The 22,241-nt window shown below is 50.6% G+C and overlaps 1 protein-coding gene across 9 annotated transcripts in view; it reads right to left on the reverse strand.

Moving 5' to 3' along the window:
* Rin2 (Ras and Rab interactor 2) overlaps nt 1-22,241 on the reverse strand; it is a 170,100-nt gene that overhangs the window by 69,905 nt on the left and 77,954 nt on the right. For 3 of the 9 annotated variants that reach the window (XM_003476376.5, XM_013159807.3, XM_013159811.3), the window contains one exon: nt 19,095-19,180. In XM_003476376.5, the coding sequence (XP_003476424.2) occupies nt 19,095-19,136 (42 nt within the window). In that variant the 5' untranslated portion in view covers nt 19,137-19,180. Of the gene's footprint in view, nt 1-19,094; nt 19,181-19,483; nt 19,807-20,272; nt 20,464-22,241 lie in introns of those variants that run through there. The other 6 variants (XM_013159806.3, XM_063248632.1, XM_013159808.3 and 3 more) reach the window with 6 other exon arrangements.

Genomic DNA, 22,241 nt, shown 5'->3' on the forward strand with positions numbered 1-22,241 from the left:
TTTTTTTTGGTCTTTTTCCTTTTTTTTACCGGTACCGGGGATAGAACTCACGACTGCCTGCTTGTAAGGCAGGCGCTTATGCCGCTGAGCTAAATCCCCAGCCCCTTGACAAGAGAAATTTAAAAAGACGTAAGTAAAAGACAGATACACCATGCTGGCAGATTCTAAGACTACTGTCAAAATATCCGTATCACCCACAGTGACCTACAGATTCAAGGAAATCACTGTAAAGTCCATGTCATTCTTCACAGAAATAGAAGAAAACCCTAGAATTCATGTGGAAGCAGCAATGCTCTGTGACACCCATCTGTGCAAAGGATTGTTTTCAGGTCAGACCCCAAAACTCTGGAGACAAAAGCAAAAATACACACACAGGTTGCACCAAAATGAAAAGCATCTGCACAGGAAGGAGGCACTCAGCAAAGTGAGTGGACAAGCTGCAGAATGGCAGAGGACATTGCGGACCTTCCTTGGACAAGAGGTTAATGTTCAGAAGACTCGAGGAGCCCGAGCAGCCCAGTGGCCTGGAAAGGAATTAGTTGATTCAAAAACAAACAAATAAGAGAATGATGCAGTGGTACCTGCTAACCCCAGCTGCTCAGGAGGCTGAGGCAGGAGGGTTGCAAATTTGAGCCCAGTCAGTGCAGTTTAGGGGGAATTTGTCTCAAGAGTAAAATAATAGTAATAATAATAAAGGGCTGGGGAGGCAGCTCAGTGCAAAGCTCTAGGGTTATTTGCAGTGCTAAAATCAGGGGTGGGGGCCTGAATGCATGATGTTTCCCAAAAGAAGCACAGCATACACCAGCATGCACACACAGCAGGTTCAGTATCACTAAGCATTCGAGAAAAGCAAGTGGAGACCACAACAGCCACAGCCATGTCATCCCAACTAGAGCTGCAGTCATCAGGAAGCTGCCTTTGGGGCAGGACGGGAGGGGGCTCTCATCACTGTGGGAGTTGGGGGTCACAGCCCACACTGTACCACGTGGGGAGAGCAAATCGGAGATCCCTCAAAAACTCTGCCCCTGCAGAGATCCATGTGGAGATCCATCAGACAACTGAAACCAGAGGTCTCATTTGACCCAGCTACTTGATACCTCACTGGAAGAATTAAAAGCATCGTACCACACCCATGTTTCCAGCAGCACAGAAACAGCCTGCACGCCCATCAACCAACGAATGGAAAAAGATGTGGGTCTTTTAAAAAATATAATGGGGTACTACTCTGCCATAAAGAAGGATACACTTGAGACATTTCTAGCTAAGTGCATGCACCTTGAGGTCATACTGTTAAGTGAAAGAAAACAGATACTCTGGTGCGAGAAACTGAAAGTGTAATTAAAGACCAAGCTGTGTAACACATACTGGGAAACAGAACGAAAATATTCAAATGGGTTGGGGAATGAGAAGTGGGGAGGAAAATGGAACTAGAAAAAATGGAAACCAAGCGTTTGTATATAAGGAGGGGAAGAGGGGCTGACAGCAGGGAGGGAAGGGGAACAAAGAAGATCAGGACATATCATGTAAGGTGTGAATTCCCTATGCCAGATGTGATCGTTATGCATAACTAAAATGTGCCCCAAATACCCTCTGCCCCCCGACCATACAGGGTGATGCTGCTGGTGACGCATGCTCCTCCCCTGGGTGCTGCTTGCTACAAGGCCCCTCAGGCTCACCCCAGGCCTGTCACAGGGCTCCTATCCTAATTCCTATTCAAGAGAATTAAGGAAACAGTTTTAAGGACGGCCTCCAGCCTGTAAGTGAACGGCAGCATCATTCACCCTGGTCAAAAGGGTGATCAAAACACATGGTGAAAGTGTACATTAAAACAAATCGTTACATTAGAAGAAGAATTGCCACGAACTCCCGCAAAATCCTCTGCCTGGCTTCAAACACACCTACCCTGAAGTGCAGCAGCTCTGGAGTCCTTCTTTACGTGTGTCTTTCCTAGGCGTGATCAAAAATATAGTGACTGCTGTTGTCAAGTGATACTGGAAGGGAAAGCAGCTCATAAAACAGGACACTGTGTCCCCATCCACCTTGCTCACTGGATCTGGCACCGAGAGCCTTCTGGCTCCTCCCCAAAGGCAAATGACCATGAACAGCAAACATTTTGAATCAATGCAGGACATCAAGACAGCGGGAACTAAGCTAAAGACACGTAGGGGAGAGGACTCCAGACCTGCTCCAGAACGTGTAAGGAATGATGGGGGAGGTCTCTCAGAAGTGAAGGAGGACTGTAAGGGAGGTGGATGGCAATGTGCCTTTTACGGTAATAATTTATTCAGATGTCCACTGTGGCTGTCCATCATACCTTGTGATGGGTCGGTCCATCCAGGACAAAGGAGCCAACCTCATGCAGTGTATCCACACAGTGGAAAAGTACTCAGTCTTCAAAAGGAAAGAAACCCTGGCACACGCTGCCAGACATAGGAACCTCGACACTGCGCCGAGTGACACAAACCAGTCATGAGAGGACCAGAAGCCTGTGGTCCCACTTACAGGCAAGTTCACAGAAACAAGAAGTATGAGGGTGGCTGGCAGGAACAGAGGAGATGAAGTGGGGAATTATCATTCAGCGGGTGCAGTTTCTGTTCTGGAGCGCGATGGCAGTGACAGGAATTCACGCAGCACTGCAAATGTCCCTATTACCAGAGACCACACTTACAGTGGTTCAGATGGTCACTTTTATCTTACACGTCTTACTGTGATTAAAAAGCAACACTACAACAACCATGACAGACGCCACAGGTTAGAAACCAGCACGGAGGGGACCTGTCGCTGTGGTGTTGCTCCCGTGCCGGGTTATAAGCGAGCACAGGAGGGGTTGGCTTGGGTATGCGCAGCTGTCGTAGAGACCTGCTTTTGCAGAAGTAACTGATACTAACCTAGGTCCCCACTTCCAAGCTCTAGGCTCCCATGAAGGTGATGGAGAGCTGCAGTGTCATGGTTTATGTTTGTGTCCCCCAGGCCTCGTGAGTTTGCATTGTTCATTTGTGATGGTTCATTGTATAGTGCTTGGATTGATGGTGTCAGTGCTCCACCCACATAGGGGTGGAGCCAGGATGTGATGTAATGGCAGGAAGAAGGTGTGTCTTTCTCTTTGCTGGTTCAAGTTTGCTGTTGGCTGGCCCCATGAACTGCAGCCCAGCCATGCCCGTCTGCCTTGGAGCCAACTGAGTGTGGACTGAAACCTCCAAAAACTGTAAGAAATAAACTTTTCCTTTCCCAACTTTGGGCTTCAGGTATTTTGTCTCAGCGACGAGTAAAAAGTAAGTAAGACATGCAGCAAAGCCCAAGAGTGCCCCACTGAGGAGTGAGGAGCCCCTGCAGTGCTGTCACCAGGCGCTTGGGTGTGGGGTGAGCGTCACAACATGGGTTGCACCTGGATGGCACCGCTCGGTGCCGGTGATGCCAAGAAATCAGAACCATCCAGAGACTAACAGCCCACAACACCTGAACACAGAGTGCACCCAGGAGGAGGGAAAAGACCTCAGGTAACGAGCAGATAGGATATTTTTGTACTGTTCTTGAAACTTTCCTGGAAGTATAAAATCACATCAGTAAAGAAGGACATGGTGGTGCTCATTTATCATCCCAGTATTCTGGGAAGCTGAGACAGGAGTGTGGAAAGTTTGAGCCCAACCTAGGCAATTTAGACACTTAGCAAGGCCTGTCTTAAAAACAGGAAAAAAAGCTGGGGACATAGCTCAGTAGGAACGCCCTCAGTTCAATCCCCAAAACTGGGGAAAAAGTTGTAACAGTAAAAACAATTCTAAACCAAGGAGTAAAATCCACTTCAAACAATACATAAAAGACTGAAAGCCACGTTTCTGCGACCTCTTTCCCGGTCTCTCCTAGCACATCTCTAAAACTCGCCCCAGAAGCCTGTACTGCTGGGAACACTCTGTTTTGGAAAGTTGGGGTGGCCCTGTCCCTTGTCCTCACAATCTGTGACAATGTGTCCTCGGAACACAGTTGGAGGAAGTGTGGCCAGCTGCCCGGTCACTTTTTCCAACAGGCCGGCTGGGCTCCAGGCAGGGCACCCCCCCCCCCCCATTCTTGGTACCCCTGCTTAGCACCAAGGGAGGCCACCACCCGGTGGCCACCAGCAGGGCCACCTGCCCAGGGCCAGGCCAGCTCAGCTCCCCATGGGTCTAGTCTGTAGTGACTCTGTTACCTGCTTCCTATGGCCCTGTGGGGTGACAGTGTCACCCCTTGAACCCCAGTAGTTCACTTGGTAGTCTGGCAGGAGGGTGAGGGGGGCTGACGTGAGCCCACAATGAGCACAAGGGCCTGCTTCACCAGTGTGGACACCCACACGTGGGAAAACGCAAATATATTCATAGAAGGGGTGATCCGAGTACAGGGTATGGATTTACAATTGAAGAAGTTATTGCAGTAAGATATACACTGCCATCTGTCCCCTCAGAGCCCTGAGGGACCTACCGCTCTTCCTCTGTCTGCAGCAGCTCTGGAAGACAAGGGCACACAATGAATGGGGAGGTGGTGCCATTCAGTGGAGGGCAGGCTTGTAGGACATGACACTGGGGTCGTACCCACCTTACTCCCTGCATCTGGCACCGTGTGACTTCTGACTGTCCCCCAAAGTCCAAGTGACCATGGACAGTGAATGTTTTCAATCAACTCAGGACTTTAAGGCAGAGATGATAGAAGTCGCTCATGAAAGAGGGCTCCAGAGCTGCTGCAGAAAGTGGCTAGAACGAGAGGACAATGTGACCACAGAAGTGGGGAGGACTTTGAGGGTCTAATGGTGATGTATCTTTTCTGTAACACAGTGTTGGAACATTCACAGTGGCTGCTGAAACACCTCACACACAAATGTGATCTTCGATAAACTCCCAGCTCTTGGCTGTTGAAGCTTCCAGAAAGGAAGGACTCCAGCATCGGCATGTAGTTAGCTTTAGTTAAAATTTACTTTTAGTTGTGTGTAAGGAGTGGATCAAAATCTGTTTAGGAAACTCCACTGGCTCTGGCCACGGTTGTGGGGTGGGACGGCTGGGCATCGGGGAAGCAGGGAGACTATGAAGCCAGGCTGCTCTGGGGTCAGGGAGTTTGTGTCACGTCCCCCAGGAGAGGAACACTGAGTCTGAGGGCAGCTTGGTATCCCTGTGTGTGCTCTTTCCATGGCTCACATCTGAAGTCCAGCTCCTTCCTGATCACATGCACTCGACAAGTGCCCATGATCTTCTGGAGTGGACGGGAGGAGGGGACAACTTTCCAAAGCAGAGTGGTCTGCAGAGCACTGCCATTCTAGCCCCACAGCCTCAGAAAATAAACAGTGGGCTCTTTGGCTGCCAGAACTGTCCTCAGCCCTCCATCTCCTGTGTGATGGACCCAAAACCTTTCTCAGCCCTGGGGGTTACTCCCACAGGTGACTACCCTCCACCAGGAGCAGGTAAGGGTCCTATCAGCTGTCGGGGCTGAGGCCTGGCAGATGTGATGGGGAAGATTGGGCCTATGCTGCCCTCTGGAGTCTGGGACACCTCAGAAAGTCAATTCACAGCTGCAGGGAAGGTAAAGACATACGCATTGTTAGGGATCGAGTGTAGCTCAGGTCTATAGCATTTGGCTAGCGTGCTTGAGGTCCTGGCTTCCATCCCCAGGAAGAAACTCATTGCTAAAAATAGCTTCAAGCAGCAGTTGCTTGCTTGCTTCCTACCTTCCTTCTCTCTCTTCTATTTTGTTTTCTGTTTTTTTTTTTTTTTTGTCTTTTTCTTTTTTATTGGTACTGGGGATCAAACTCACAACTGCCTGCTTGCAAGGCAGGCGCTTATGCCACTGAGCTAAATCCCCAGCTCCTCTATTTTGTTTTCAATACAAGATCTCACTATGTAGCCTAGACTGGTCTCAAACTCATGATCTTCTTGCCTCAGCCTCCCAAGGACTGGCATTACAGGCGTGTACCACTGTACCTGGCTCCGCACTCTGTAACAAGATGCTCCTCTCCCAGGCACCAGTCCTCATCTTGTTCAATCATCCCATCTTGGCATCACAAAACAGGTTTCAATCAACGTTATCTCACAAAGAGGAGACAGAGGCTCCCAGAGTGCATCTGGAGACACACACTGGTTATGGTGCAGCGGCTTCTTGGGTCACAGTTCCGCAGCCTTCCCTCCAGCATTTCCGGGGAGCACCTAGGTGCCTCGGCAGCATCAGAGCCAGGACCGGGAATCATTTCTATGAAACACTGGCAGATGGACGCGGGCAGGCCAGTTCCATCTCAGCCAGGGCCCCATGCAGAACTTGTTTCTGCAGATGCATCTTTGTGACCCTGCGTGGGCAACAGGACCTGGTGTTGGAATGCAAGTTTCCATGAAAGGGAACACAGGACACCCGGCTCCTCACCTGCAGCTGCCCTTAGCCTCACAGTCTGCCCTTCCCCAGGCTGGACATTTGCTCCAGCACGTGTGTCATGGATCACAGACCACTCTGGACCACTCAGCTATGCCAGTTCCAGCTCCCTCCCACAGGCTTGCCCTGTTCTTCGCAACTAGGATAGCTTCACCACTTGCAAAATTAGAAAAGTTACACAAAAATTCAGATTTAGCTGGGCCTGGCACAGACCTATAATCCTAGCACTCTGGGAGGCTGAGGCAGGAGGACTGCAAGTTTGAGCCCAGCTTGGGTAACTCTGCAAGACTCTATCTCTAACAGCAGCAACCACAAGGCTGGGGTGTGGCTCAGTGCTAAGGCTCCCTTGGTTCAATCCCCACTCCTATAAAAAAAAAAATCCAGATTTCCAGCTTCTTACAAGTTACGACATTGGGCCATTGCAGTTAACTGCTGTAGTTTTGGGAGCAAATATTATTCATCTTACACTGCACGGGGGACCCTGCAGTGCTGCAGCCTGCATGGAGTACAGCTCTGGACCACATCTGTTGGCTTCTTCACTGCGGGTCCTGCCTTCCCTGAGCCGCTCACCACAATCCCTGTGACAGCCTCCACAGAACGATCCACATCGTCCCCTGCTCCATGTGGCATGGGTATGCTTATGCAGTCACCACTGAGGTGGCCCCACCCTGGGGCCTGCTGGCCTGTCTGCCGGACAAGGACTGCACCACTGAGCCAGCGTCCTGGCTGCAGGAGGCTGTGAGATGGGCAGATGACTAGATCAGGCCTGCTTGCTTTCTCCCTTGGCCTCTTTCTTATCTATGATACCTGGGATTGAACCCAGGGCCTGCTCTCTGAGCTGCTTCCCCAACCTATTTCATCTAATTTCTATTCTATTCTATTCTAGACAAGATCTTACAAAGTCACTTAGTTATCCAGGCTGATCCTGAACTCGAAATCCTTCTGCCTCAGCCTCCCAGAGTGCCTGGCCTGTTATAATTTAATTGGAAGTGGAGCCTTGAGGACATGCTCTCAGGGCTGGAGTTTTGTCCCCAGCAGTGCCCTCCCCTTCTACCTGACATTACACCCACCCTGGGCGCAGGAACACAAAAGCCAGTGGCTGTGACCGAGGCCACAGAAGCCTGGAGCCAAGGCCTCCCCACTCCGGGCTAACTTCTCGGGAGTTTCTGGCTGCTGTAAACACCTGCTGTATGGCCAGGCATGCACACCTGCCGTCCCAGGCCAGGTGTCAGCCTAGTGCTGGTAGAAGAGCTAGAAGTGCTGGAATCCCTAACTCTACCCGAGGAAGTGCCCAGGACTGGGCGGGCTGGACACAGGAGGTCTCTCCTGCTTTCCTTCCTTCCCTTCTACAGGCTGGAAGCAGAGACAGCCAAGGAAGCCTGGAGCTTTCCTGCTGATCCAGACCTCCGTGCCACAGCTTTGTGGGCATTTGGCTGGGTGACCCAGCAGCTGCACCTCCACTAGGTATCACTAGGGGTCAGTAGTGCCCGCACCAAAGGCTGTCTCCAGTGTCTAGGACTGCAGGAGCCAGCTGTCCTGCACCCACAACCTGGCAGGGGAACAAGAAGAGAGACCCTGGGCAGAAACTGCAACCCAGCGTGGAAGCACCGAGCCTTCTGGATGCCAGCAGACAGGCCTGAGCTAGACAGATGGCACAACACTCAACAGAAATGACTGGCAGGCAAGAGTGTCCCCTCTTTCTTCACCAAGGCCGCCTCCAGGTCCCCATCTTCTCCCCACCCCAATCACAGTGGCCCCCTTCCTGACACCATGCACAGCTCCCTCCCAAGTCCATGGTTAAGGTGCACGATGCTCGGTTACCTCTGGATTTGCAAACTACGGTAACTTTCTGTATCTCCCACCACTGCCCAGGCTGTGATTACACTTGCACCCGAAATTCAAACGTAGCTGGTGTGCTCAGCATTTTATTTGCTAAATCTGCAACCTTGTCTCCTCTAGCATGGACCAGGGCATCCCAAGCCCTGACTGCACCCCCAGCTTTCTGCACCCGAGAAGCCCAAGGTTCTTCTGGTCAGTACCACCCCACACCCGGCCCCACACGGTGGAAAGTGTGGCACTGAGCAAGGACACTTAGGGGGACACAGTCCCACCTTGTGACATGGGACACTGTGTGACACAAGAAAGCCTGAGAGTTTCCTGAGGACAGGGCAGCTGCAGGGGTCAGCAGAGAACAGGGCTGAGGGACAGAGCAGCAGGAGAGTGAAGGAAAGGGAGGCTGGACCCAAGGCACCCAGCCCAAGACCATGTCGGGGTTGTGGGGGGCGTATGACTTGAGGCTCCAAGGAGCACAGGTGAATCCTTCCATGGCCAAGGCTCAGAAAGTCCACATACAGTGGCTCCAGGAGAGCTGCCCAACCTCTTGGAAACCTCAGTTTCCCTATCTACAAAATGGGGTCAATAATGCTGTAGGGATTAAATCAGTAAATGGATTACAGAGACAGCATTTGCTAGGGTCATCATGAATTGTGACAAGCAGTATAGAGATTCGTTAAAAAACTAAAACTGGAAATTCCATTTTACCCAACCATTTTCCTTCTAGTTATCTTCCTGAAAGGGTTGGAGACATCATACCACAGTGATTCATGCACACCCACGTTTATAGCAGCACAATTCAGAAGAGCTAAATCTTGAAAGTGACTTACAGGCCCATCAACAGGTGCATGGATAAAGAAATGTGATGTTTACACACAATGGGGCATTACTCTGCCATACAGAAGGATAAAGGATAAACTTGACTCATTTATAGGAAACCAGATGCACCTGAGACCATAAGGTTAACTGAAATAAATCAGACACACAAGCTTAAGTATCATGTGGTTTCTCTTATATGAGAAATACAAAGTATCAGTAATTTAGAAAGGTAAATAAAGGATGGATGATAGGATACAGGGAAATAGGCCTTTTAAAAGAGGAAAGCAGCTGAGAAATGGAGGGAGTCGGGGTGGAGGAGTAAAGAGGATTGACAAACGCACAAACTCACTCTCGCAACACATCCATTGTGGGTCACAAACACAGGACTTCTTTAAACAAAGAAACACAGCTGGACAAGGAGGAGCTGTGCCACAGCCACTCGGTGCAGCCAGGAGCCAACGCTTCCTCTGTTCTTTCACCCGAGGCATTGTGCGCCCCAAAAGCATCCAGGGTTCACCACAGGCTTCAGCGGCACAATGAGGCACTTGCTCCCCCCATCTCAGGCAGGAAGTCCACAGCCCCCTGGGACAGGCAGGGAGGCCAGGGGTTTGGGCGCGCTGGCTTCTATGGGTGCCGGGTCTGGCACGGCTGAACCACCCTGTCCCACAGATCTTTCTACCCACTGAAGGTGCATCTGTGACAGCAGATCGAGTGTGGGGCATCAGGGGAGAGGACAGGAATGCAGGCACCATTGGACAGAGGTGCATGGCACCAAAGCCTCCCAGAGCCAGGACTGGCAGAGACCACTGAGTGCCACGTGTGAGCCAGCGGTGCCTGAGACCTCTCTGGGAAGCTGGTCACTGTTTCCCGAAAGCAATCTGAAGCCAGGCATCCAACGGAGCAGCCTGGCCTCTGTCACAAAGTCAAATGCGGGATCGCAGTGGTGGCTAAGATACCCAGTGAGCCCCTGAGTGGCCAGGGTGCTGGGCCCCATCCCTAGCTCGGCCCCATGGGTCTGGGATGGACAGGTCTCCAGCAGGTGCTCAGCAGGAACCTCGGGAATGCTGAGGCCACTGCCCTGGACCTGATTTGAAAACCACTGGGGACACGGCTCAAGAGCAGCTGCTTCCCAGCAGGGCAGATACAGGAATGTCACCTGCAAGGACTTGCTAGATCTGCCAGCATCTCCTCTTCTCTGAGGACCGGGACCGCCTGCTCTGGGTCAGTGTCACAACCACATCCAGCCCCAAAGGCACTGTTCCAGAGGGGCTATGACAGCCTGGAACCCACAAGCACTGATCCCACATGAGGAGTTTGGTGACAGGAACCCTGTGACTCCTCCTCATTCAATAGAAGCTGGAAGTGGAGGGTGGTGCTGTGTTCTGCCACCACTACCACGGGACCCACTCACTGGGGAGTAGCCTGAGTCCCCAGAGTGGGCTCCTGCACACAGTGGGGCTTCGAACTCTGCAGGTGACACATGCTGTGCAGAGCCCGGAGCTGGGACCCTGCCATCCACAAGGCAGGAGTTCAGAGAGTCACCACTGCTCATGGGCACCGGCTGTGTACTTCTTGGGTGAGATGTTGAGGTTTTATCAGAGCAGCTATAGAAGAGAGGGAACAGTATTCTTCCTCAATTTCCAGGAGGGGAAAGGAAGGCGGACTGAGATAACTGCCCAGAGTGACCTTAGTGGGTGACAGTGGGGGCCCAGCCCAGGTGGTCTCACTTGGTCTTGCTTCTCCTGTCTGTATGGGAAAGGAAGACAGGGCTCAGGAAGAGCTATTTGACCTCAGGGTTCCAGGAGGGGTGTGGGGAAAGTATCAGAGGATGAGCTGCACCTCTCCACCGGTATCTCCCATTACAGGTGACTGGTTCCCCACACTGCCCCACCTGCCCAGCATGAGTTGTGAGGCCTCTCTCACCCCCTGAAGATACCAACTTCCCCCATTCCATCTTGTCCCCCAACACCCTATTGCACCTTTATCCTCTGGACTCATGCAGCCCAGTGCAGAGAGCGCCCGGGCTTAGATGAAGGGCAGATGTCACCATGGAGAGTGACTAAGTCAAAACGAGCCTTCGGTCTAGAGCTGCAATCGCCCAATACCTCACATCCCTTAGAGCATCCAGGACAGATGAGGACAAAGCCACCATGACTGTGTACAGTGGGGCACTGCCTGCCCTCAATGCCACAGCCCAGAGGCGTTGACCCACCCACAGTAACGGGCAGGACTGTCCCATCAGGTGGCACAGGACAGTCAAGTTGGGTGGTACAGCTGGCTGATGGAACAGGCATGCGGGTACCACTGGTCATTCAAGCCAGTAAGAATGTATTAAAAGAAGGAAATTCTTTCGTTTATGACATACACAAACCCTGAGGAAGTAATGTTAGGTGACAAGCCAAGACCAGGAGCAAATACTGTATGACCTTCCTTAGACAAGGGCTAAAAGGTTGAACTCAGAAACAGAGTTCTGAGAAAGAAGGAACAGTCAGAGAATCAAAAGATACAAAATTTCTGTTTGAGACTAGGAATAAATCCAAGGCTCCATTAACAACATAGTAACTGCAGTAAATAACAATGTATTAGATTCCTGAAAACAGTTGAGCACAGAAGTTAAGTGTTCTTCCTGCCAAGAAAAAATGTTATGCCACCCCATAAATAGGTATAATTTGCATTGTTAGTTAAACAAATACTTTGTAAAAGAATAAACCAGAGAAACAAGCTTCAGAAAGCCCACCCCAAGGCGTCCCAGTCAGTTACAGAGCTGAAAGGACTTAGGTCTGGAAGAGGAGAAGGAGGAAGAAAACCAGGTTCCCTTTGGTGTTGGTCCACTGAGACCTAGGTGACAGCCACTGCAGAACCCGAATATGTGCTGTAAGCCCTCGTGACCTCAGATCCAGGGAAACTAGGGCTCCTCCTTCCCCTCCTCGAATGCCATAATGTGACTTTGTCCTCAGGGAGGTTCAAGAGGAAGGGAAGAGCCTGCCTGCCTTCTGCATCTCCTGGAAGTGGATGGCAACAGTCTGGGTATAGTGTCCCCAAAGGCCCCTGTGGTCATGTTTTAGAACCATCACGAGTCAGCCTGGCCACCGATGCATCAGAGATGATCTTCAAAGTGTGGTTTTCCTTTTTTTGGAAAATAGTTGGATTTCCAGATTTACACAAAAATCTTGACCTTTCCAGAGCAATCCAGCAGTCTACATTCATTCTGGAGGACAGCAAGCATGGCAGGACTTGGTAGCCGCCCACCTGTGGATGGTGGTGCTGGTCACATCCTACCAGCCTGCTGCCCCTCTCAATCACCCCAGCCCCAGGCCTGCCTGGGCTTGCAGGCTTCCAGCCTTGTGACCACGCTGGTTTCCAGTGTGCAATGGCACACTGCCAAAGGCTGGTTTTCAGCTGCCAAAGTCCCTGTCTCCACACTGTGTCCTCTCTCCTGGAGAGAGAGCTAGTTACTGAAGAGTTTCTAACAAATGGACCAGGACAGAAGTGATGGGCTCTGGCATCGACATAGGGGTCTAGAAAAGCTGGTGGCTGTGGTCTTCTCCATTTGTCATCTGTGCCATTTTCCCTGGGGGAAGTCAGGTGCCATGTCCCACAGCCAGCCCCATGGAAGGACCACATGGCAGCCACCTGAGCTGTGCTGGTGGTGGAGCGGGGCAAGGGGGGGGGAGCAGTGTGTCAGCAGGTTCCTCACGGCTGAGCCTTCAGCTGCGACTGCAGCCCTGAGTGATGGTCCAGTACCAAGCCACAGAGACCTGAACTTGAGGTCTCAGCAAAGCTGCACACGGCCTTCTAATCCTCAAGAACCGTGTGGATTAAGTCACTGTGGTTTGGGTGACCAGTTTCCCAGCAACAGGTCTCACAGCTTCACTCTGTGCTGTCCATGGAATTTTGTGCTTTACCACACAAAGACATTTAAATAATGGTTACACTAGAAAATCTGCCTCTATCCAAGTCACCTGGACCAGAAGACCCACTGGTGACAGCCACATCTATGAGGTTGTGCCAACTTGAGGGGCTTGAGCTGAAGGACAACACATGGTGAGCATTTCATGTTACGGAAGAGAGGACAGGGACTCTGTCACTTAATTGCCCAGCTTAGAACTAGCTCTTCCAGGGCTGCCTACTACATTGAACATATACACTCTTTTAAGGCAGAATTCACGGTTGCATACATGTGGGTTAATCTATAGATGAGCTCAGAGATAAGTGTGCTACTGGAGGTGCGGCCTTCGGGGAATTGGTAGCCACCGTGTGTGGGAGCCACCACCCCACAGAACTTCACAGTCCATGGCTTCCTGCAGACACTGCCAGGACCTGGCATCCCTTGAGCTCATGGCCCATTTGGAAACTCATGCACTGGGGGCTGACCCAGCACCTATGGGCGCTGGGAGCAGCTGGTGCGAGGGAGCCATGTACATGCAACAAAAGAGAAGCCATGGCCCCCTCCACCTCTCCAGATGGCTTCCCAGCACAAAGCAGGCAGGAGTGGGAAGCAGTCAGAGGGCACCCTTGGGTGGCCAGGTGGGACACTGGCCACGGCTGACAGCAACAGGCATCTCAGCTTCCCGGGCTGTGCAGGGAGGAAACAGCAAGGCTTTGCTGTCCTGCATGGTAGTCACCAGCCACCGTGGTATCCTATTTTAAACAGGGTCTCATTATGTAGTTTAGGTTGGCCTTGAACTCACATTGATCCTTCTGCCTCAGCCTCCAAAGTGCTAGGATTATAGGTCTGTGCCATCATGCCCGAAACAAAGACACAAGGCGTGTTTCAAAACATGCTGTATGCGGTAAATAGATACCTTTTTGTCAGTTAAAAAAGAGACATGGTATCAAAAATAATGTAAAAGACCTGATTAATTATTTTTATATTCATGACACGCTGATACGATGATCATTTGGATCCAATGGATGACAAAAGTTCCTGAAAATGCTTAAATTTTTTTTTTAAAAAAAGCCTAAACACAGTAAAAGACACAGTGGAGGGACAGTGGGTTAAGTGTGTTCAGAATGAGAGGGAACATTCTGAGTACTTTGAAGAGGGATTCATGGTGATGTGTCCTTCACTCTAATGGATTCTAAAGTTTACACATTCATCATATTTTAAGATCATCCTTCACTGTTCAAATGTTTACAGTGATTTCTGTCAAATAAAACCATGACGTTGTGTCCTGAGCCACCTTATTCACCAGGTCTGGCATCACGGGTCCTCTGGCTTCTCCCCAAAGTCAAAACGACCACAAAAGGTCAGTGTTTTGGATCAGCTCAGGACACTGAGGCAGAAATAACAGCAAAACTGAAGATGCTCAGGAAAGAGGGCTCCAGAGCCACTGCAGAAGAGAAGCCCGAACCACACATGGGATGAGTGCTTTCAAAGTGAAGGAGGGGCTGAGGGGATTCACAGCAATGTGTCTTTTCCATAAATTAAAAAACATTACACTGTCACTGTCTTTTTGAACACATCTTACATACTGGGTTAAATAAAAGTGTACTATGAAAATTAATTTCTGGTTTTTTCTATTTAGCAGTTATCACTTGGCCACCAGAAAATCTAAAATTACACCTGTGGCTCACACTGTATTTCCATGGCACAGCACTGCCTTTAGGATCCTGCAGCTGTCAGTGTCTATGAAAATTTTATTTCTGGAAAACCAAAGAGACACCCAAATACCGCGGTAGGCACCACTGTGATTTATCATAAACAAATGAGTATGGAACCCTTAGGTTTGCCTGGACCTCTGATGGCTGGCTTCCCATGCAGGGTGCTGGGATTAGCAGGGGACGGAGGGACTGACACACTCACTGGACACCTGAGGGCGCTGTTTCCCTCCCATCCTCTAGGGGACATGCTTGGAACCCACAGAGGCCAGCGGGCTCCTCTCAATGGCATCTGTTAGGTGCACACAGATCCACACAGGGACTTGGTCGATGAAGTTATTGGCTAAAATGGGACTTTTTGTTCTAAGTATCATTTTTCATTCCTCTGCCATTCCATCCACTATTACATAACAGTAAATTGTTGTCTTTGGCAGAGGAATGAATTTCTACAGAATGAGAATCCTCCACAGCCAAACACTAGCACTCACTGAGGTCCAGAGTGGACAGCTGGGCCAGGTTTGGGGGATCAGACATGTGCTGTGTAGACAGAACAGTTGAAAATGGAATACTTTTTCAAATGTTAGGAAGAGGCAGAGAGCTGAGGGAACTCCTGTTTTTTCCAGTTGGTGGCCAGACTTTGGCTCTTGGGCTTCTTCAAAGCCCTTCATTCATTTGTTCGTTCACTGCAGTTCTGGGTTGAGCTCAGCGGCTGTGTCTCTGTTCTTCATGGTTCCCAAAGCCTCTGCTATGCGTCTCAGGGTAGGCCATGATGCTGCAGCAGCCAGACAGGTACAGGCAGGGAAGGGTGAAGTTGCAGATGGCACAGGATCCAGCAAGGGCAGGTGAGGTGAACCCTCAGGATGGATGGCTCGGTGACAGCAACGAAGGACAGAGCCACAAAGGAGATGGCAAGAACCTAAGCAAGAAGCAGGCGTGGAAGGGGGAAGAAGGTGCAGACTTTGGGAACTGGAGAAGCACGTGTTAGTCCCTGGTACCTAGAAGGCATGGGGACGCAGGTAACTCAGGGGACGCATTGAAGATGATAGGGCACCTCCCAGCCTCCAACTCAGGACTATCTGGGACTTCGCCAGCTGGCAGTGACATCTATCTGAGGTCATTGCTCTCTTCTAGTACAGCCCTGAAATCTGATGACAGTTGTCGGGCACTCAGATGCAGACAATGCTGGCTACTTGGTCTAGGGCATCACCCCCACTTCCAGCCCCCTATGTTTTCCAGGAAGATGTTATTTTCCACAGGTGGTTGGGAAAAGTTAATCATGGTGCTGCAAACACTGTGGAAAATGTGTGTCCAGCACAGGCCACGTGAGGCCCTGCCTTCCAGGATGTGATCCCAGTGACAGACCTTCTTAGCGGTCCCAGAAGGCTCAGGCAATCTGGCCACCCCAGGACCCGAACCTATTATGAGTCATTTCCCTGAGCCAGGGCAGACTGGAAGCCACAAGCCCCAGCTTGCTCCTGGTGGTGAGCAGCTGTGGTTTAGAAAGACAAACAAGGGAGGGGAGGGAAATGCTGAAAGACCCGAGGGCTGCCTTTTGGTCACATGTGCCTTCCGCTGGTGACATGAGCTCTCTAATAACCGAGAGTCTAATAACCAAGAGTCAAGCATGCAGTCAAAATTCTCACACCTGATGAAGGGGCTGTTTCTGAGAGACCGGCCCTGGAATCTGGCCACAGCCCACCTTCGCAGACAGTAAGCAGCTCACCTCCGTGCTACAAAGTCCATTCTTTGAGAAAGCTTTTTCTCTGGAGCCCTGAGCTGGAGGATGGATTCTCAGAGCCTTTTCAATTCTTGCACATAGCAATTTTCTTCTCTGGTTGGTAACAATGTGTCTGGCACTGTGATGTTTGCTTAACATCCTTCTCAGCAGCCAGGCTGCCAGCTGTTTGAGGTTAGGCAGCGCCTCTGCCTTTGCTCCCCTGGCCTGGGTCAGAGCCTGGCTGATCACAGACCCTTACACCTAGCACGAGGCACAACAGAAGGGTCAGTGGGTCCCAGGACGGGCTGAGGGCCAAGCATCCCAGCAACTGAGCTCCACTCCAGCTCGGGAAAAGCAGCCTCCAAGAATTACTCCTGAGTATCCAAAGGGCAATTTACTCCAGCCTCAGGATAACTCCACCCCTAGTGCTGGAAACTAACTGGGGAGGGGGACAGGGAAGAAAAGGAAAAAAGAAAAGAAGGAAAGAAGGAAGGTGAAGGATGGAGGGAGAAAGGACATACATATATAGCAACTACACCATTTACATACAACATGTAATATAAATAAATTAAACAATTTAAGCTCTGACAAAAAAACCAAAACCAAAACCAAAACCAAAACCAACTCAACCCAGACAATCACAAATTAAGTAGTTAAAATTGTATAGCCTCTATGTGCACATTTTCCCACGGGCCAGTTTGGACCAGAGTGGATGAAGCAGAGCTCCCCCAGCTCCCAGCGGGTTTAGGAGTCTCACGCCTCCACCTTATAACGTATCCCAGAAATACAATTATATATCCCAGAAATACAAGGCAAGCCCTCTACCCGCTGTCCTGCTGAGACAATAAAAACAAACAAACACTTTCCACAGGGGTGCAGAAAACAGGAACGCATCGGACGTCAGCCTAGGCAGACGACTGGGCCCCATTTGACATCCATTGCCCTAAGAAACCTGCACAGGGCCTGTCGCTGACTGTCAGTTTCTCCTCATACTAGATTCTGTGGTGTCTGATCCAGCTCCACTTCCCGAGCATCAGAAGGTGGTGATCATGGGGTGCAGCCCAGGTTCCTGAGGGCTTAGGCCTGGTCTGCAGGGACCCTAGATTCTCCCCTCCCCTCTTCTGCTCTCTGATGGGGACAAGTCACACAGGTTTGATGAAAGCTGACAAAACCATCTGAGAATTGAGAGTGTGGATGACCACAGAGCTTAACTATGAGCACTGAGAATCGAGACCATCTGTGTCAATATCACTTAACTCTTTCTTTTAGAATCTATTTGCCCAGAATGTGAAGGCTGTAAACCAATAAATAACCTCATTGTTTGCTGCAGGAAGTTTCTCCAAGGCAATCTGTCCTGTTTGCTCTCCTGGGGAAACAGCTCATTTATCAACGAGGAACTTGCCCTGGCTCGCTCCACCAGCCTAGCCTCTGTGCCATCCAGCGGGCTCACCACCTCAGTGATACAGCTTGAAGGACTTCAGCCAGCCAGCCTCCCAGTCCTACAGACCTCCTCCCACCTGCACCTGGGTTGGCTGCTCACAGGACCTCATCCAGATGGTCCCGTTTCAGGGACAAATTTAGCTTTGCTTCAGCAACTGGCTCTGCTGGTGGATTCTGTACAGTCAAGAGCTTACACAATGCACCTGTCGTGTTCTCTTGGAAACGGGGTGCCCAGTGCAAACACATCCTTACCACGCATCCTCACAATTGAGAGTGCTCAGAGCAGAGCAAACACACCCCTGAACACGGATGATGGCTGGGGTAGTTTTTATGTAGTCACAATTTCCTCACTATTTTCCCTCTGGAGACAAGACTTGGAATTTTGAACATCTGCTTATAACAGATTTCAAATGCTCAATTTGCCTCCATTTTTAAATGTTTGTTACATGGTTCCCTATATTTTCTTTTTGTTTGTTTGTTTTTTGGTCTTTTTGAGACAGAGTTTCACTATGCAGTGTAGGCTGGCCTTGAATGCACGTTGTAGCCCAGGCTGGCCTCAAACTTGCAGCAATCCTTCTGCCTCAGCCTCCCTAGTGCTGGGATTACAGCTGTGTGCCACCATGCCCTGCTGGTTCTGTATTTCTTAAATTTTCTACAAACAGTAATCACTAATTTGAGAGGGAGTGAAAGGAAACAAAGCCAAAAGCTATAAGAATGGAGAATGGAATTAATCCCCAAATGTGAATTAGAAAAGATCATCAAGTCTTAACTAAACACACATCCTGTTTAAATGCTTACCTGACTTGGTGAGCAAGGTAATCTACTGCCATTGACATCAATTTCTACAGAAAGGCTGTACAGTTCCCATCATTATGCATGGGTTCCTCTCTTACCACTGAAAAAACTTTGGGGCAGCTGGACCGAATGCACCACAGATAACATTCACTCAGCCAAGGGGAGGCCCAGGCATCTTTGGTTTTGCACTTTGTGCGTTTGTGTGACTCACACCCCAGCGAAAGGCAGATCTAGCAGGTCTCTGGTCCAACTCCCCTCAAGCACCATGAAATCACCCAACTGTAGGGAGGAGCTGAACACACTGCATTTAAAGATGTGGTGGCCGCCCTGGGAGGTGCAGTGCCTCTCTGTGCCCTTGTGGCACTGCAGGACATGGTGACCAGCGTGGGCCATCCCCACAAGTGGGGAGAGCAGGTTCCCCTGCAGCTGCTGGGATGCCCCAGCTCCCTGAGGCCCAGCAGAGGGAAAGAGCTGGTGTCTGAATCCCCAAAGCCCTCACCCCACTCCCCTTTACCTTAAAGAAACTTCCTCGCTTGTCCTGAGCTCGGGTGCCCATGGTCCACGTCTTCCCGGCAAGTCTCTGCTGCACACTGGGGACTCCTGAAGGTAGAGACATTTGCAATGGTTAGCCCAGCCTGTAGGAAATTCCTTTCTAAGCCGCAGAACACTCACAACAACAGTCCTGCCAAGATCTTTTTCCGTCAACAACACAGTGCCATTTATTTCCCACCAAAGCCCTTCCACCTCCTTTCAGGCCAATTTCCTGCCTGTTGCGTTGCTCCTAGACTGTGCCCCACCTCGCCACTCCTCCCCCATCGGAATGGAGCCCAAGCCCAGCTGACGCAGAAGGTCCTGGGGACCCTCGGTGGGGAGCATAATGATGGCTTTGTGCCTATGCTTGACCTTACGCTGAATCCAAAAGAGACTGACATGAGATGTCCCACAGTCCACCCGAAAGCTCAGAGATTCAACGTGGCTGATCACAGCGGGACGGTGGAAGAATGAAGGGCTGTGTCTCCCAGGAAATCTTTCTGCAATGGGCTGAGGTCATCGTGAGCCTGGCCAGCCCCCTCCACAGGCCAGGTCAGCAGGAGGGCACTGAGGCGAGGGCCCTGCATTCTTGGGAATCCCTGCTGGATTGGCAGGCGGCAGCCACAGCAGCACTGTTTACAGATGTCAGCTAGTGTGAGGGACAGCGAGTATAGGGCCTCCCTCTCTCTGTCCTCTAAGGGGGCGAGGCAGGGCTCACTTTGGAATGAGGGCAGGAGAACAGCACAGTCCTGCTTCACCCCTGGTGACCAGAGCTTGGAGTTTGCTCTGCTCCAGCCTCATGACCAACAACCCCTCCCTCGGGGCCACAAAGCTTCCATCTTCACCATGGAGGGAAGCACACACCTGGGTGCAGTGAGAGCCAGAAAGTCCCCAGCTCTTCCCTCCTGGGAGGCTATGCAGGGCCTGCAGTAACATGCCCAAGACCCGCTCACCCCCTGACTACAGCCATCCAAGATAAAGGAAATAGGAAACAGGGTACAGGGCTGGGGTATAGAAACTACGGCAGCCCTGGCAGTTTACTGGGGTCATTTCATTTCCAGCCAGGAACCAAGAGCCAGAAGGACAAAGGAGACATTGAGGCTGGCCTGGGGTCACCTCAGCAAGCAGAAAAGCATAAATCCACGTAGACAGGGCACATACGTGAGCACTGTTCCTCTGCACAGAGATGCACGAGCTGCCTTAGCTCCAACCGGAATCTCATCCAGAAGAAAACAACACAGTGTGTGCCCTTCTTTCCAGAACCTTCACTTCCCTGAGGCCCTGAGCCACAGCTCCATGGTTTTAAAGGGCAGGCAGTGTCTTCCCTGCCTTTCTTCCCTCTTGAGGTCCTGCTGGGACAAAGGCCAAGTTCCAAAGGTCTCCTGAGAGCCACCCTGTTGGCTTCAGAGGCTCAGACTTGAGCTTGGCATCAGAATAGAGCCCAAGCCCAGCCCTCTGAGGTTCATCCTGACTAGCAGAGTGCAGGCTGGAGCTGTTCCACACAGGCTACAGTGCTGTGCTCAGAGCCAGGAATGGGATGGGAATTTCAGGAGCCAATGAACTCTTCAGGCCCAGAAGCACAGACCCTCTTTCCAAATGCGTACCCTGCTTTACACCAAGCCTAAGTCTCTCGCCTGTTTTCTTTCAGACATTCTCGTTGGGGGATTCCATGTGGCTGGGCACATCAGGAATTGAAAAGTGAGAGCCAGGACTTCAGTCCTCATGCAGAACTATGTTTTTTGGTGCTGTTGCAATGTTTTCCATAGAAAAGCCCCTCAATTAACAGAGACACGCAGGGAATTCTGCCTACTTTGGACTCCAGAGTTCTACCAGTTTAACCATCATAGCTGCTGATGCCTGCATACATCTTAACCTCAACTTATCCTCACTTCGATGTCTGGTCTGAATTTATGGGCAGGGGCAGGTGGCACTGTCCCTCCTAGGTGCAGACAGTAGCAGAGGATAGGAGTGCATGGCCAAGTGCCCCAGCAGCTGCCTCCCACAGAAGGGAAGCTGAGGATCATCCCACAGTCCACGCAGATGGTACACGGAGACGACATTACTTGTTCTTAACATACGGGACGGGAAGAGGAAGTAGAAAAGATTAAAATTAGAAACACACTAGTACCAAGTCTCCATGATAAATGTATTCACTATGAGTTGCAAACATGTGCTAATAAAAATACACAACCAAAAGCAAAACATATGCAAATAAAGGCCCGAAGAGCACAGAAGATTATGGCGTATTCCAATAGTTTTCTTCCCAAATCCCAGACACAGCTCACAGCACATTACACGAACACTTCTCCCTTAACCCTTAGTCCCTACCTCTCCCTGCAGACGTCACCTAGGTAACAGCTGGACTGAAAACAAAATGTACTGCAGTTTGAGAAGCTGGAAAACTCCAGACTGAGAGCACTGAAACTCTTCTTGGTTTTTCTCAAGGGTGAAGCAATAGATTTTAGAAAGCTGAGTCCAACATGCCCTGGATCTTTCCAGATATTTACAACACCATTGTCTATACCACAGAAAGACCATCCAGGATGCTGCAGTGGGTGAAAGGGAAAACAGGAAGTGAAGACACCTTGGCTTCCCAGGAGCACCAGGCTGGGTCCATGAGGAGCAGGCCAAGTGCCATGCTGTGCTTTCCCAGTTACTCTAGGGCAACTACTGGGTCCCCAAAGGTTGGTCCTAGGCAGTCCAACCCTTTCCTCTCAAGGTGACCGAGCACAGGTGTAAAGCCACTGCTGTGGCCAACGCACCTGCTGCTGCCTGGCTTTGGGGATTGAAACCCAGACCTCTGGTTTCCTGATCTCATGTTAGACAAGGTTCTCCCACTTCTGCTCCTGCCTAGCCAGTCAGTGCTGGACAGTCTGAGGGGTGTATAAGGGGGGGTCGCTCCACGACAGGGACCTTGTGCATCTCACAGGGCCAAGACATCTCTGTCACTAGGCTGTGTAATCTTATGGGACCACTGTCCTACATACATGTGCTTTGTTATCCATAGAAATGTGACGTGCAATTGTATAGAGGTGTCCCTTTCCTCTTCCTCCTCCTTTTTCTTCTTCTCTTCAGTACTGGGGATTGAGCTCAGGATACACAATTGCATCACCAGCTCTTTTTATATTTT

The sequence above is a fragment of the Cavia porcellus genome, unplaced genomic scaffold (assembly GCF_034190915.1).
Source record: "Cavia porcellus strain 051 isolate PalLab524CR breed Dunkin Hartley unplaced genomic scaffold, mCavPor4.1 scaffold_5, whole genome shotgun sequence".
NCBI lineage: Eukaryota > Metazoa > Chordata > Mammalia > Rodentia > Caviidae > Cavia > Cavia porcellus.